We start from the raw sequence: 16968 nt of genomic DNA on the forward strand, positions 1-16968 counted from the left end.
GTACTTTCTGCCTCCACTTATACATCATTCAGTGATGGAGAGTCTGACACTTTTTTTCTTACACTTTTCCTTACTATCAGTTTTTCAGTGCAGCAGACTAACTGTGCTCTTGCTTTGACTTGGAAAAATAACCACCACCAGAGTTTGCTTGGATGCATGTAAAGTGATGGACCTGCCAAGAAAACCATGTTAATTTGGACTATTGTCAGGAATGACATACCGGTGTCGCAACAGCTGTATCAATTCAATCATCAGATTGGTGCACAGTAGCAGTTAAAAAATGAAAGGTGAGTATTAAGAACTATTAAACAGAAGAGAGAACAGGCAACATTATTATGCTTTTGATAACACTTGTGCACCTGCATCTTGAATACTGCATGCAGTTTTTATTCTCGCCTGCCTGAAAATGATTTAGAGAAGTACAACAGTAATCAAGATACAGAACAGCTGCTGTAAAAGGAAAAATTTGGCTGTGACTCTTCAGACTGGAAAGAGGTGACTGTGGGGAATACAAGAGGTTTACAAAATGAGTACACAAGGGAAATGGGTAAGGACCATGCAGCATCAAAATAGGCCAACAAGTTAAAAAAAATCAACAAATTGAAGGTTTTCATACAACATCTATCTACAGATCTGCTGACTACACTGTATTGCTCAGGATAATGATAAAATTTTACAAGGGCTTGGGAGGAAGTTATCCAGATTTGCAGATAACTACTGACAGGTACCAAAAACACAAAAACCACATCTGGTTCAGGATGTCCTTGAGTGCAAGGGCTGGGAGAGTACTTGTGTTTGCATGTGGAAGGAAGCATCGTATGTAATTGCTTTGTTTCTATACTCTTTCCTAGCACCTGCTTTTGACATCAGAGGTCAAAATACTGATTAAATGGCCCTCAGGTCTCCCCCCATAGCTATTTTTGCATTCAAGTTGGTAAAAACCCAGTACTTCATTCGTACAAAAACGCTGTAATACTTGCTCTTTTCTTAAGAACAATAAAGGAAGTAAGAATTTATTTTTACCACTATGCAACCTTGCTGTTGGTAAGTACAAGTCTATTAAGTCACTACAGTTCTGGGGAAAGATTCACTTCAACTCCAATCACAAAGTCCTTACTATGCAATTTCAATTATGTCTAAATTTATCACCCCAGAAAGAAAACAGTCATGAATCACTGTGCCGGAATGGCATGATTTAGTCAGCTTGTTCAGCTGCTTCAGTACTTTGGTATGCAAGAATGTTCATTACTTTATTTTCTTAAAAATATCTTGAAGGATTTTTGTTTATTTCATACTTTTGTTCTCTAAAACAGTAAGAGAAACAGAAGTAATTAAAAGAAACTATTTAGTTTGCTGTACCACTACAGCAAACAAATACACTGGAGGAAAAAGAGTTACTGCAGCTTAAATATAATCCTTGGGGAATGTTTCTACTTGCATTCAGACATAGCTAGAGGAATGTCATCATACATCTAAGAGGGTAAGCCGATTTCTTCGTACTCTATTTCTCTTAAAATGACATGTTAGAATCACACTTTATGTTTGGGCAAATAAATCAAACCCATGATAATCTCTTCATGAACAGATGTCAAGAGTTCTTGGCTTGGAGTCTCTGCCCAACACTTAACTGTAAGAGGAGACCAATTTAACTAGCCTACACAGTTTCAATGAGCCACTCAAGCTACCGATTTACTGCTCTTAGACTATGCTACTTAAATATCTGCACACTGGGGACTCCACAGGTTTGGATCTTTCTATACAACTTTTCTCCAAATAAATAGTATTAATGTATCCATCTACATATTCTATAAAATAAAATAAACTGTATAGGAAGTATCTGACACTATTTCAGATATTCTAAAATGTTGACATTAGAAGTTCTACCTATTGGGAGAAACATATTTAGATTCTCACACAGATGTGAGAACTTTCTTTTTAATACAGTATTCGGCATCACCAATTGATTTTGGGCCACATTTGATAGCCTTACGATCAGTTCAACACATCTATCTGGAGGTCAAAGAACCAGCCAGTAAAGCAATTAACAACACATCCCAGCACAAAAAAAGTAGCTCCCCTTTCTCATCCTCCCAGCAGAACGCAATGTGCTTATCCTAAAGGGACAATTTGCCTGAAAATTTGTCCATTTTAAGATGTGATAGTCACCTACTAACATAAACATGCATGCACACACTCAACTTCTTTCTTTAATGCAAGGCAAGATGTGCATCTATCGGAATAGCAAGAAAATGCAGTAGCAGTAGAAATTAAACATACCCTGACAGGGGAATGGAGTAGAAAACAAAGGGATGGGGGAACACAACAGCAAGTGAGAATTAGTGAGGTGAGACGAAGGGATTCACACAGAGCTTCTAATGAGGATGAAGCAAAAACAATAGAAACAAAACCTCAAACAAGAAAATAATGGTAATAATTTGCCAAAATACCCAACAGTCACAAAACTATGCCATGTATTGAACACAGCACTATATCTAAGAACGCACAACTTTTTTAGTCACCATAGTTTGGCACAGGGATTTTATTGCTCAGATAAAATGGCAGCATTAAAAAGATGTTTTTGTTTGAATAAAATATATAGATTAATTAGTTTTCTGTTGGCTACATCTAAATCACATTTAATATTAAATTAACTCGTATTAAAAGTCTGTACAAAGTATGACGCAATGATACATAACCTTTACATATCCATTATAGTACACTGAAAGTATTAAAGTCATACATAATTCCAGCAAACGTGGCAAAACGAAAAGAATTCCAAACATACACATATACATACCCACCCCATGTGAAGCAGGATAAGTCTAAAAAGCAATAATTTCATTCTGATCATATGAAATCTTAAGTTTGTTACAGAAATGGATAGATCTAGTCTGTCAGTATTTATAATGCTATAGTCCACGCACAATTATCATATTATTGTAGATTCTTTCCAGGAAAATTATTCCCAAAGCCAATATACAAGTGACAATACAGTATCACAATCCATGACTAAGAAAGTTTTACTGATATCGGTACTCCATAGTTTTTGTTTTAACCTGGTACTTGACAGTTTCTTAGTACTTAAATTTTAAAAGCCCTAAAATTCATAAAACCTGTATCACAAAACAGTTGTTTCAACTAAAGTACAAGACCTCAACCTGATAGTATTAAAAAAAGATTTTCAATACTCTAGAAGTCCAAGGGGAGTTTACAACAAGTTTCTTACAAAAATAGATAAAAAGCTTTCCAGAAATTTTTAAAAGAACATGTGAATGGCAATATAACGCAAAAATAAATACACAACTTCAAAACCTATTTTTTGTGATTAAGCAACATCTAAACAACACAACATCTAAACATCACTTCTACTAATAAAAGCAGGTTTGACAAACAGAATCTCAATTTACAAATACTCCTAAATAGACATGTCTTGCCATTACAAGGATTAGGTCTTTACAAAGTAGTATTAAATATCTGTGTGCTCAGATTAAAATCCTCTTAACCTCCTAAGAAACAAAAACAACAGTCCTGTATCAGCACATTTAAGAAAAAAACAAGATGAACATCACAACTGCAGCACCATGAACTTTGGAATATCTGAAATCATTTTCAGAGCATCTGATCCTCAGCTTCCAGCACGAGGAGCCAAAAAGCATTGCTACATAACAAGGACAGAAGACAATATGAAATGATCCGTAGTCAGAGTACAAACAAAGAAATAAACAGATGTAGAAATCTTGGAAGCTATGAATGGCTATGCTGTCTAACAAACAGCTGCAGTTATTGACCCACTGTTTCAAACTTCTGAATGAACAGAGGAAAAATTGTAGCTTCAACACCCATTGAAAAAAGGTAAGTCATTTTGTCATTTGCCTAGGCCTATCTACATTCACAGACTCTCAAAGCCTTCACCTTACTCCTTTGTTTTGTATGCATGGTATAAAGATAACATTTTGAGATTACTTCACATGTGAATACTAAAGATCAGATCTTTGTCTAGGCATAGAAGAACCAGGAGTTACTTTAGATACTTTCTAAAGCATATTGTTCTGAGCAAACATTACAAAATGATTTAGAGTTCAGCTTCTTCTCTGGGAGAAAGCAAGCTATCCCCATGGATCACTGAGATAAACACGCACACACAAACAGAAACCAATGAAAATACTTCATCATCGAAAAGCAGTCCATGTTTGAAGACAGCTGCAACAATTCTAGTGTCTTATTAGATTTAGAGTAAAGTTTGTCTTACCCTAAAGCAGCTTTAAAACAGACTTCAAATTACTGTGAAGCAAATGATCACAGCTAAGGTCTTAAATGGCTATCTTTATTCCAGATAAAAACTACACACTAACATAAAATTGAACACTGTAGAAGTAAAAATGAGTAAATAAATGCACATTCTACATTAACTTCAAAGCAAAGAATGGTAATATTATGGCCAAGATTCTACCCTGAGCTGAAACAAGCCATCATAATTAAAAGAAAAATTCAATAACAGACTATCAATCACAATTAGTGTGTTCATCTCCTCTTACAACACTAACAGCCGATCCTTCTCCAGTTGAAATTAAAAAGCCACAAAAGTTAATAATAATGAAGAAAAGCTTTCTTATAAACCTTCATGATGAAACTTAAATGTCTGGAGGAAAAAAAATTACTGTTCACACATTGTCTGCCTCCTCACAAGAAGATAAACAATTGCCTTTGTAAGAAACTTTTTTCCCCTCTCCCTCTATATATATTTTCATTGGAAGTTGTTGCATTATTCTACAGATAATATATGAATATCATTTGGTTGCTAACTTGAACTGTGATTAAATTCTGAATTAATCCTTTTTACACTGTCTTACCGTTATGACAAGAGAGAAATGAGTGCATCCAGAAATTTGCTCCGATCTTCTGTTTTCAATTCAATTACTAAAATATGAAATACTTTATTACAAGATCCAGTAACAGAAAGATATCAGGAGTCATGCTTGACAAATATTAATTCCAAGTATACTCTTTTATAGTCCTAACCAACTTCAAGAAGGAAAAACAGAAACTATTTGGACAAAAAGCAAATTGCATTGTTTACTTTGCTCTTAGATTTCAGCAAACTCTGATTTCTAGGTGGCCATGATATACATGATATAGTCACCATGTTTGAAACCTAGGAGTGTTGAGGGCGCGTTTGTTTGTTATGTTCAACATGCATACATTATCAAAGTACATAGAATTAAAAAACGCTTCTCTTGTAAGAGAACAAAGGTAGGAAAGGTAGGAAAGTCTCATTGCATAAGTATCTCACTTTTCAAACAGTTAATAAAGAATACATCTCATAACATCAATACCATACTTGGTTTGGCTGCTACATATAAAAACCCTCATAGATAACCTCAGAGATTTTAACTGCAGTGTACATATGAAAATCATTACTCTGTGCAAAATTTACGTTGTCTCAAAAAGATGCATACACCTCTGCTATGTAGCTTATACCTTTTGCACAATACCACTTAAAAAGACTGGCAAGCTAATATGCAGTTTGTGTTTATACTAGACTCAGGAACAGTGTGCAATATAGATGCAAAAATTAAGGACATATAAGACGTATACCAATGACTATATTGTCTATACTCATTATGCTTTATGGAGGCTGTGTAAACACTGACCCCTAAAGGACTATGTTGTGAGTGAAACAAAAGACAGTATTACTCACTTGACATGTCAAAATGGTTGTGTAAAGTCCGGGAGTTGGTACTTTCCGCAGCTTTCTCAAAAGCTCTTCCAAAAAAGCTAAAGATGAACAGAAACATGAGTTAATCACATATTGGAAGGCACTGTTCATTAAGAGACTAGATATTTCTCAAGTATTTCATTCAAGAAAAAGATACTTTCCCTCCCAACATGTATTTCCTGAAGTACGTACAATTGCCTCCAAGCACATAGCATCTACAGAGAATGCACGATGGCCATTTGTCTTAAGCACTGCGTAAGAGAGTCAAATAAGATTACCCTTCCTAACTTAGAAGTGACTATTAAATTAAAGTCTATCATAACTACCCAGCTCTTCTGTAAAATGTGACAGATCCTGTGAAAAGTCAGGACTTAGCTATTAAGAGTTAACTAACTTCATCTTCACAGGAAAATAAATATTAAAATGACCATTACAGAAAAGGACATATTAAGCTAAAGCAGAAGTAAGGAACTTTTCCTTGCTGAGAGCTAAAAACATCTAGATATTTTTTACGTCTCATGTATTCAACATACACTTGAATAAGTGAAAAACCTTAACATCGTAGGGTTTAAGAAATGAAGTCACAGGATGTATAGCGAACTCCCTCTCTCTTTTAAGATAAAGAAATAAATAGTTAAGATGGAGAAAAAAAGGTACAAGGAAGCTGGGAAACACCTGTATCCTTTCTCAAAGTGTCTCACTTATACAATATGCAAAAGCACAATTTAAAGAAAGATACAGTTCAAATCAACATATTCAGAATTAAGTAAGTACACGAAAGAAATTGTTTCAGAGACTGAAAAAGTCTGTGGATAGCCTTTAGTCAGAACTTTCAAACAACATCCTTACTTCTTTTTGTCAGAGCTTTCTGTCTCCGGAGGAATCCCCACCATGATCACAGTTCCCTGTTCAACATCCATTGGTGCAGCCATTATCAGAGGCAGCAGTTTACAGCGCTTGTTTTTTGTCTGGAAGTCAGAAAGCCCCTTTGTCAGACAAAACTCAGGAAACAATTTAGTTTCAGCTTAATATGTGAGAAAGTATTACTATTATTCACCTAAGGACACAACTATAACTCATTTGAACAGAAAATGGTTTGTTTATATAATCTTAGTTTCCTTCTTTCTTTAAGGACAAACAGATGTCAATTCTCCAATCCTGCATTCCATTTTAGCACAGAGATGATATGGAGAGAAGATAAAATTTACAATGAAAAAAGCTCTTAAACCACCACCACCTTAAAAACTTGGACTGGGCGTAATTTTTTGCAATAATTGTTTTACATTGAAATTCAATGGATTAAACATTGACCGTCTTCTCTAGAAATCATTGTCCCTGCCCTATTGTTTTATAGCACTAAGCTGTAAATTACAAAACTTGTTAAAAGTAAATCCAAAAATAATTATGAAGATAGTGACATTTTTACATACTTTAGAAATAGAAGTTTGTTTAAAGTGTTCTGTTCTCAAGACTAATGTTTCATAGCGAGTTTTAAATGCTGTTCCTCTCCTAGCAGCAGGCTAGTTTATTCACCATGTCTAACTCTCAAAATAAGGACAGGCAGATGCAATCTGACAAGGCTGGACCACCATAAATTTCATTTAGAAAATAGGAAATGCTCACTGTGAAGAGAGGTTATTAAAACTTCATTCTTTAAAATCTAAACTATGTCACTAATAGTTCAAAAAGATAAATGCAATTTAATTTCAATTATATCAGCTGTCAAGATCAGAATTTTTTATTTATACTGACACAGAAATCTTTAGATAACAATTACCAGTCCTGCAATGCTGCTTTTGTGTGTGTGTGTGTCAGGTTAACTTTTTGAAGTACATATTTTGTAATTTTGTAGATTTGGAGAGAGATTATCACAAGAAGGTTTTATATTTCAAGCTTATTAGTAATGAAATTTTTCTATTGCTAGAAAGTTTCCCAGGCAGATATCTTTCCTGGAACAGCATTCATAAAGGTGATAAAAATTATCCAATCATTTAGCAGTAAAACTTTTAATTATGATTTTATGAAAACATTTTTAATAAATCAACTGCAAGTATCCAACAGAACAATAACCATTGCACAGGCCAAAAGTTAGTTAGAAGCTTCCGATTTACTTACAGAGCAAACAAAAGATTTGAGCAAGTATTTACTGAGCAGGCACAGAGACACTGGTTTGGAAAACAGCTTCACATCTGGTGTTCCCTAGAAAAAGGAGAATTACTTCAATTACAATGCACGATGATTCTTCCACTTATTCGTTTAACTTTAATAGCTACTGACATGTCTAGAAGTTTTGTGTTGCTCAAAGAACACTAACAAGAACCATTACAATGTAAGAGTTTGACATTGCCCACCAGAGTTTGATATCAAGCCCTCTCCTTTGAGGACAGATTCTTTTCCCTTGCTAATTTCAGAGTATATAATAACATTGAGCCATCAGAGTACAGTACTATATAGATAAATGGATTCTTTCTGAATTTCTGATCAAGTCATTTATATTGGGCCAAGCAGTTAGTAAAACAGAGTTATTCAAATATGAGACAGCCAAATATGACACTCAAATATGAGACTGCTGAAAAATAGAATTCTGACCTCCATGAGTGAGCAGTAGAGAAAAGGCCCTTGAGAAATTACAAGGTTGGTGCAAATACAGCTGGCTACTGTCTGCTGAATGGCTCGTAACTGCTTTTTGGCTAGGTCCAGTCCTTGGTGCAGTTTGTCCAGGTTACCCCTGAAACAGAGGAAAGTAAAATAAACATTTTTATATAAAAATGCAACTTTCCCACAAATAAGTGAGACATCTTTAAACACTATCCATGTGGATATTTTCTTCATTTTTTCTTTAATGAGGCATCAATGCATCTGTTAGATATTTAACCCACGTTCTCTAAATAAAATAATAAGAGAATGAAGAGACATTTTTGGTACCTGGAGAGACTGTCCAAAGCTTTAATGAAATTAGTTGTTTCGGGCCCTTCTTTCTCTATACTCTCCATGAGAGAAGCTGTTGCATAAACTATATCACTTGCTAAGAACTTGTTCTTAAAGCCATAGTGAATGCTGAAGGTCTGAACTCTTAAATCCTTCATTCTGCAAAATGACAAAGCCAGTGAACATTATTAGCAACATTAACATTGATCAGCTACCTCATCAGTCCGCTGACATTAATATTAAACTTGTTGCAAATGCTGAGATACGATTTATTTTCATGTTCTTACTTTGTCAATCTAAACCCCCTACCTTCTAAAAGATGTTACATCCTCTTCATATAAAATTACTTAAACTTAATTGAAAAATATTTTCAGACAAAACATTTGTATTTAAAACAATTTACCCAAACTTGCTTGCAGATTCTTCAATCATTTCCCTAAGATTTTCTTTCAAAGAAATGTCCATGGAATTAAACTTCTGTTTCACTTGCTTCAAAGGCAAACTAAAAACAGAAGGAAAAAATACATTGTTAGGTAAGCCAGAAGAATCAGATATTCTGCCTACTCCTCACAAGACGTTGATATCAGATACTTTAACAAGTGAAGTCTGACTAAGCTTGTTTGCATTCTTTTTTCTTCAGTCATTGAGGAGCAGATGTGAGAAAGCCTGTTACTTGCAAACCCACTATTCAATAAAGGCATATAGCTGAAGTATTCCACATACAGCAACACCCAATTTGCACAATTCAACTTGAAGAGACTCCACAACCTACTGGGAGCCCCACAATCATATTTAAAAACCAACATATTGAGTACTTGTAAACTTAAAGATCTTTGCTATAGTCTGAATAATTGTATATAATTCGGTGAAAAATGATCCATTAATTAAGAACCAGATTTTTAAAACTCACCCCATGTCAGCCAAGAACTCGTGTAGCCTCTTCTGTCCTTGTACAGACCAAAGCTTAAGGTTAGCAGAGGTATATGAAGTGTTACAGAGACTTTCATACAGAGACCAGTGCTGATAAAGTGCCAGGCGCAGACTGAACAGGAATTATAGAAAATAATTGTAAACATATGTCCTTTAAAGTTACAAATAGTTACCAAACTCCCTAACTGGTAGGTGTCTTGAATTGTCCTTATTTATTGTATATACCCATACTCCATAAGAAAGTTAAAAGATGTAGGTGTGCATGAAACCCCAAGACAAGGGACACTGACGCACAACTAAATCTGAAGGGTTAAGCTGAAGGAAAGCCACATGAGATATTGAAAGAGAGACCTATGTTCAAAAAGCCATCAAATTTCCATTTCTTCTAATTCTGTTCTGAGCAGCAGAGAAGCTTGGGATTTTTTTTTCCTAGATAAAAACTCAGCTGGGGTTCAACAAGTGGCTAGTTTGTTTTTCCAGATCTTAGGCAAGGATACTCATATTCAAATGCTATTCGCATGCAGTCAATTGACAGAGAATTTTCTTCATCCTCATTGCGGTGGTTATGACGAGACACGTGACGCTGTAGAATTCCAATATCAGTCACATACTTCATTCTTTAACAAAAATAAATTTGTCACTTCAGTATCTTCCTGCGTATTTTTCTACTTGATTATGAGAACATAAAAATGCTTCCTAAAGATTACACATTGGCCAACCAGCAGCATAAAAAACTGCAGATACATTTTAATAAAGTTACTCATTAATTTTCTTTCAATATTCAGCCATATACCCAGGCAATTAAAACTAAAATAAAACCAGCCAAAAGAGACAGACCAGTGAAATCAGTTACTTATTACATTTAATAAGAGATCAGTATATAAGTAACAATAGAAAACCAGGATTAAGATCTACATGTATACTATGAGAATTCTGCTGGTATCTAGTACAAGATAAGAAAAGGGGGGTGAATGAAAATTTGAAACTTTCCAAGTAAAATTAGAAAGGAAGCTGGAATGTATATTTTTTCCCCTTTAATAAAACGATTGTATAAATTCTTGACTATATCAAGCTCATATTTAAGTAAGCTACTACTAAACACCATTTCTTCCAATATAAGAAATGATTGTTTTATAATTTCGTGAATAGTTTAAAAATTCTAAATATCAGGAAAAGAAAACAGTTTTTCTAATGTGTATTCCTGTTTTTATAAGGCATCAGATCATATTTAAATCATTACGATATTTAATACCCTTGTTTATTAATTATCATGTGTAATATTAAATTTCCATGTCTCCTGATCTTTATTAATTGCTTTTAGTTACCCCCCAAAAAAATAAAAAGGAAAAAAAGCTTTCTTACTGAGTGATTTTATCTTGGACCCATTGATCTGTTAGGCCAACAATAGCCCACCTAAAATTAGGGGTGGGGGTGGTAGGGAGAAATAAAAAAAAGTTAAAAAAAATATCCCAGTAATATATTATATATATTATACTTAAATCTGTTAGTATGTAACAGAACAGGTCAGGAGAACTATTCATCAACTCCACTTGGAAGTTGGTAACAAAGTTATGTACTATTATTTCTTCTTTAACAGACATACACATAATAGTATCATCCTCTTGTTCCCACTCAAACTCTATTGGTTGCTCTTAATTTATGCAGGTTTGTCCTCCAATTTATGACATACACAGTTTACTAAGGAAATAAACCGGAAGCTCATACTGAAAGCAAACAGTCTGGGAAAAACTTGCCTCTTTTTACTGTTAAATAAAGCTAGTAGTCTCTATAAAGATGGTAATGGCAACATACCACAACATGTCATTCAAGTCTTTAGACATTATCCATGCCAGATCAAACATCACCATTGCAGACTACATGAAAAGAAAACAAAAAGAGAGGACAGATGAACACAAAGCTCTCGCTTCATTAAGCAAATAGAAAACAGTTAAATTTGCCAAGTAGTAGCATTCTACTACAGCTCTAGAAGTCACACTCAGGTGTAGTAACCTGCCACCATCTTACTTTAAGATACTAAGCGGGGTGAGTAATATCTTATAGAGCTCTGTAAATCTTCATTGTATATAAAGCAACACTTAAAATATCAAAGTAATCAGACAAGAGATTAGATGACAGAAGGAGCAGTTTGGTGTCCTATTTCGTATGTTTAAGATATCCTGACACTTTGAAAACTTAGAAAGGCAAACAAGTTCCCCCCATCTTTAAATCTTTTTGCAAAAAGTATTTTGTGTATGGATACTTTTATCAAGATTAAAATAAAAAAGACACTATCAACTTTTTCTTATATATATATCAGCATTAAAGATATCAAACAACGGAAACATTAATAATTCTGGTTTACGTCTTTTTCTCCACTATTAACATTGTATTGTCAACTGTGTCAGAGTGGCTAATCTCCCAATCAACAAAGTACTTCGAAACAAGTACTGTTTCTAAGACATATCTAATTTATTAACAGTAAAACTGGATGCACACAACCAGAAAACATTAAACTGCTAAGTCAAACTGCTTGCAAATATATGACATATCTTATCAAATATAGTACTACTACTTATAAATGGTATTAGATATTCTAACATCAGTTATTATCCAATTACCTTTATGGTAGCACCTTGTGTTTTTATAGCAAATTAAACGTTTATACTTACTGAGGTCCCATGGTATTCATACTGTTCGTAATCAAAAAGAATTTCACGTCTAAAAGAAGAATAAAAACATTCAACTAAGTAGCATCTAATTGCATCCAATTCAAAATATAAAATATTATTTCTCAATTCCAAGTTTAATTTCATTTTAGCACTAAGAAGAAAAAAACTTGGGTTAAATATTTTTTTCTGCAAGACAGTTTGATTTTTCTAACATTGTGGAAGGCACACTGAACTGTAGACAAAGTAAAAAAGACAAGCTTATTAAACCCTTGATTCCTCATACTCCATTTTATCACTTGTTCTTGCTCATTCCAAATAAAAAGACTGGAATTACAAAGAAAGATATCAGTACAAATTTTACCCTAAGATAGACGAGATAATACTATGATTACTTAATAGTGAAGCACTGAACCTATTGCTACTCAATTTATAAGTGATTATTTACAATTCTTATCCATTTAAAACTTTTATTTTTTAATATATCTCCTTCCATTTGCTGAAGAAAATTAGAACTAAAGCATCTTGCAAATCAAGCATCATAGTATCAAGATTGATATCAAAGAGAAAGATACACGCAACATGAAAAAAATCATAAACACACCTGCGTGCCTCCCATTCTCTTCTTTGGCGTCTTTTCATCGTTCTCTCAATTACCTCCTGCAAATAAATTTAGATGTTAAAAGGCTAAAAAAAAAAAATACTCTAGTAAGTTAGCAACTTTCCAGATAGATTAATGACTAAATCTTCACTAACAAGACCTAAAAGAATTATTCCTATTAATGACATCTAGTGGGAAAAGGCTCCGTAAACAGCATTTTCAACATTAACATTGCATCTTACCATTTTCTAACATAACAATGACACTGATGAAAAATAAAAATGAGATAATTAATCAAACTCAGAATAAAGTCACTTGCTGTATATTTAAGCTCTATAAACAGCAGCAGCATCTTGAAAAAATCAAAGTATCTGTCTGAAATACTTAATAGATCCAAATGTATTTATGGATTTGACTTTAGTTTTCCGGCACTTGTTTTTTCTTCGTAAATACTTTTTCTAGATGAGTAGGAAAAAATGTACAATGTCAATAGAAAAATATCAAGATATCTATATTAATTTTGAGGATGTCTTTACATTTAATGAACTCATTGTTGCTAGTCTCGTGCCTTTGCTACCTATATAAATATATAAAATATATAATATATAAACTATATTATATATATAATATATAAAAACAATATAAATTGAAAATATGCTACAAACAACACATAACGAATTTATATATAAATACACTTTTGCTAATTTACTACTAAAAGGTCAAACAAAATATATTTCTAAATTATTTGAGATTATATAACCTCAAACGATTATTTCAAAAATAAAAAAATAATAAAGTTGATAGCTAGATAGGTTGTTTTGCTAGACTAAGAAGCCCTGAGCACGTAATGAGAGAGAGATTACTTCAGTTTACTGATTACACAAAGACAGTATTATGTATAATAAGTTTCAAGTTCGGTTTGTTTTTATAAGGAGAAAATATTTCTGTGCAGTTCAGATAAACTTTCTAAGCAAGTGAAACTCTACTAGTCATAGTAGATTACCTTTTAATCTTACACAATTTTTTAACAGTTTTAAAAATCAAAAGTCATGATTTAACCTCCTGTAAGTACATGTAATTTTTATTTATTTTCAAAATGAAGCAGAAGAAACAAACCTCTTCAAAACGTCTACGCTTATCTGAAGGTTCTGACCCATCACTTTCAGCCTCTGACTCCTCTTCTTCTTCATCTTCATCTCTGAAGATATCATCATAAGCAGGAACATCAAGATCATCATCTGGTTTAACTAACAGCTTAATCTAGCAAGCAAAAAAAAATATTTTAAAGTAAAGTACCTTATTCAGTGATTAGAAAATATTTCAAATGACAGAAGAAGAAAGCTTCAGATACTTAAAAAGAGAAACTAAAAATTTATTTTGGCTGTTATTCATTGTTAGTATTAAAAAGAAGTTATTTGTGTTTTATCAAGACCACGTCTATTTATGCATCATAGGAGTAAGACCCGTATTCTTTATCAGTAAGATTATAGTTGGAACATTACTGAAACAATTATTTGTGGTTGGTTAAAGGCATGCCTTCAAATAATTTGCGCTTAAAGCCCAGATTGTAGCTGTTGCTAGATACTGAGAAATAATAAATATTACATTGTAGAGAATGCTTATCTTCCAATTTCTAGCAGTTTGTTTTGTAGCAACAGGCCTAAGCTGGTGCTTACTGCTGACAGCTATCACTCTACTTTCAGTATACTTTTCTGTAACTGAAAAAAGTATTTTTTTTTTCTGACAGTGAACATTACTACTGGAAATATCCATTAGCAGTGCAACCTGACCTACTGCTAGCACTGTAAAAGGTGTTGCAAACGCAGGAAAGCACTAAGACACCCACCCACAACAGGAAACATGCCAACAGTTTTATTACACATGCTGTAAGAAAAGAGTAGTTTACCTGTGTCTCATTGTAAACATTCACAACATTGATAGGTCTGTGGCTGTCGCATACAAAAAAAAAAGTGTCTTCTTCAGGCTGCAAGACCTCCAACAGGTCAACATTGGCACCACAATTAATAAGAACAAAATATTTGAACTGCAAACAGAAGTAAAAAAAAAAACTTTTAATTTAAATTTGCAGGAAACACAGAAGACTGAAAACACCTTTACAAAACCTCCAAAGCACTCATAATTGCCAAAACCAATACTTACTCCCTGTTGTTTGATGTCTCAGAGAACAAAAAATGTGTAGGGCAACACACCACATTTGTGATGGGATGTTGGACACCCAAACCCACCACTTTTCACATCTCAAAATGCAGCACACTTAAGTTGAATCAATCAGAAATGAGCTGATGTAAGGAACTTGACAAGTTTGTTACTGGTATATTAAAGTTTAACCACTGTTTTGAGGCAACAAATAATAGTACTACCGACATTCTAAGTTGGAGAAAGGGAGGAAGTACACCTCTATATCAGATGAGCTGCTAACTTTTTTGTTTTTTACCTGATCTTTATGCTCAAGAAAAGCAGTTTCAAGTTCTTGCCAACCAGACACTGGGACAAGTGTATATTGCACATGATCGCATTGAAATAAAGCCTGAAAAAAAAAAAAAAGCTGTTAGGTATGGTGGGGAAACCATGTCTTCTACCACACTCAGCTATGCTATAATTCTATTTCATACAAATGTTTGTCACAAGAACTTCTCAAACAACAATCTAAACAAACTTTAGGAGTGTGATTTATGAGGTGTCCATGTTATGATTTGTGAAGAAAATACTTCACAAAATTAGTTTCAACATTCACCCTTTTCCCAGTTCAAACCTGCTAAAAGGATCCCAGGATTGTTTTTTCTTTCACCGTTAGTCTACAGAGATAATGAACAAAAACTTACTTGGAGAATTTTACAAGCACATAATGCATCAACATCTGAAGCCACAAGAAGAAGAACACGCTGCAAAAATAATAGAAGAATAGTATTAATAGCGTAGGCATCAAATCTAATGCAGTAGCATGTAAAACAGTCACTGTAAGAACAGAAAGAGAGAAATTTAAGCATAGAGCATTATCAGCATAAAACAGGATTACTTCTGAACAGGCATTACACATAAAACTAATTACTTGGATCCCTGTAAATATAAACAATTCCCCTTTAAAGCAGTGAAATCACATCTAAAACATGTCAGCTGCTTTGTGGAAATGTAATTTTTCAGATTCCTGTGAACAGCATATAATTTTGAAGGTTCAAAGCTGGTCAGCCCTGCAACTACTTTCATTACTTGCCTAGAACGGCCTAAGTTTTAGGCATTTGATCTGAAACAGCTTTGATTAAAGAAAGCCTGTAGGAAAACAGGACCAAAACAACTCCTGAAATAACCTTGATTTAGGCTGAACAACTTATCTCTTGTTTGGGTTTTTAGAGATTTTTGCGTACAATTAGGGCAGCTGAGGGAAATACTTTCATTTGCACATTTTGTAACGTAGCTTCACTGGACGCTAGAAGACTGTCTAATAGAAGCTTTACCGCTTGAGGATATAGACCCATGCGGGGAAAAAAAAAAAAAGGCAAACTGTGGGTAAAACATGAGAACGGGCAAACAGCTCTAAAAAATACTTCAAGGTAAGCCCCAAAGACGACAGAACACAAGATTTAGTGTCCGGACAAGCAACATCACAACGATTAAAAAGGTATAGAAACAAACAAAAACAGATGCAGGAATGTCTCGGCTGCACAAAAGACGGACACGAACACTCAGTGAGCTCAGCCTCCGCACCCAGCCCGCCCCCGGAGCCCTCCCAGCGCCTCGAGGAGACCGGAGGGAGACCGGAGCGAGCCCAGGGGCGCCTCAGGGGGCTCCTCAGCCTGAGCCGCCCCGCTCCCTGAGGTACGAGGCGCCCCCGCGGGGAGCCGCCTGAGGGAGCTGCCGCCGCCTGGAAGCCCCCGAGGGCCGCGGGGCAGACCCCTGAGGGCCGGGGGGCGCCGGCCGCACCTGGCTGACGATGCGCTCGTAGAAGTCTCGGCGGCAGTCGGACACGAACATGGCGGCGGCGGGGGAACGGCGGCAGCCGCGGGCCGCCCCCACTCAAAGTGGGCGCCAAAGCAGCGCCGCTCCCCCGTTGGGCTTCCCGCCGCGGCTCGCTGGCCAATAACAAAGCAGGGATCCCTCCTTCTCGGCGC

General features: G+C 34.8%; 1 protein-coding gene across 1 annotated transcript; it reads right to left on the minus strand.

Annotated features, from left to right (window-relative positions):
• Window positions 1-2524: 2524 nt before the first annotated feature.
• Window positions 2525-16947, minus strand: CDC45 (cell division cycle 45). Its single transcript, XM_080559834.1, has 19 exons — window positions 16781-16947; window positions 15685-15744; window positions 15297-15389; window positions 14748-14885; window positions 13958-14101; window positions 12845-12900; window positions 12244-12292; window positions 11387-11448; window positions 10937-10987; window positions 10072-10191; window positions 9555-9686; window positions 9048-9146; window positions 8642-8803; window positions 8306-8444; window positions 7832-7915; window positions 6566-6684; window positions 5699-5775; window positions 4851-4917; window positions 2525-3658 (listed from the first exon to the last, which is right to left on the minus strand). The coding sequence occupies exons 1-18, from the start codon at window positions 16829-16831 to the stop codon at window positions 4853-4855; spliced, it is 1701 nt and encodes a 566-aa protein (XP_080415960.1). The 5' UTR covers window positions 16832-16947; the 3' UTR covers window positions 2525-3658; window positions 4851-4852.
• Between the last annotated feature and the right edge of the window lie 21 nt (window positions 16948-16968).

The sequence above is a fragment of the Anser brachyrhynchus genome, assembly GCF_964034855.1.
Source record: "Anser brachyrhynchus genome assembly, chromosome: 17".
NCBI classification, from domain to species: Eukaryota; Metazoa; Chordata; class Aves; order Anseriformes; family Anatidae; genus Anser; species Anser brachyrhynchus.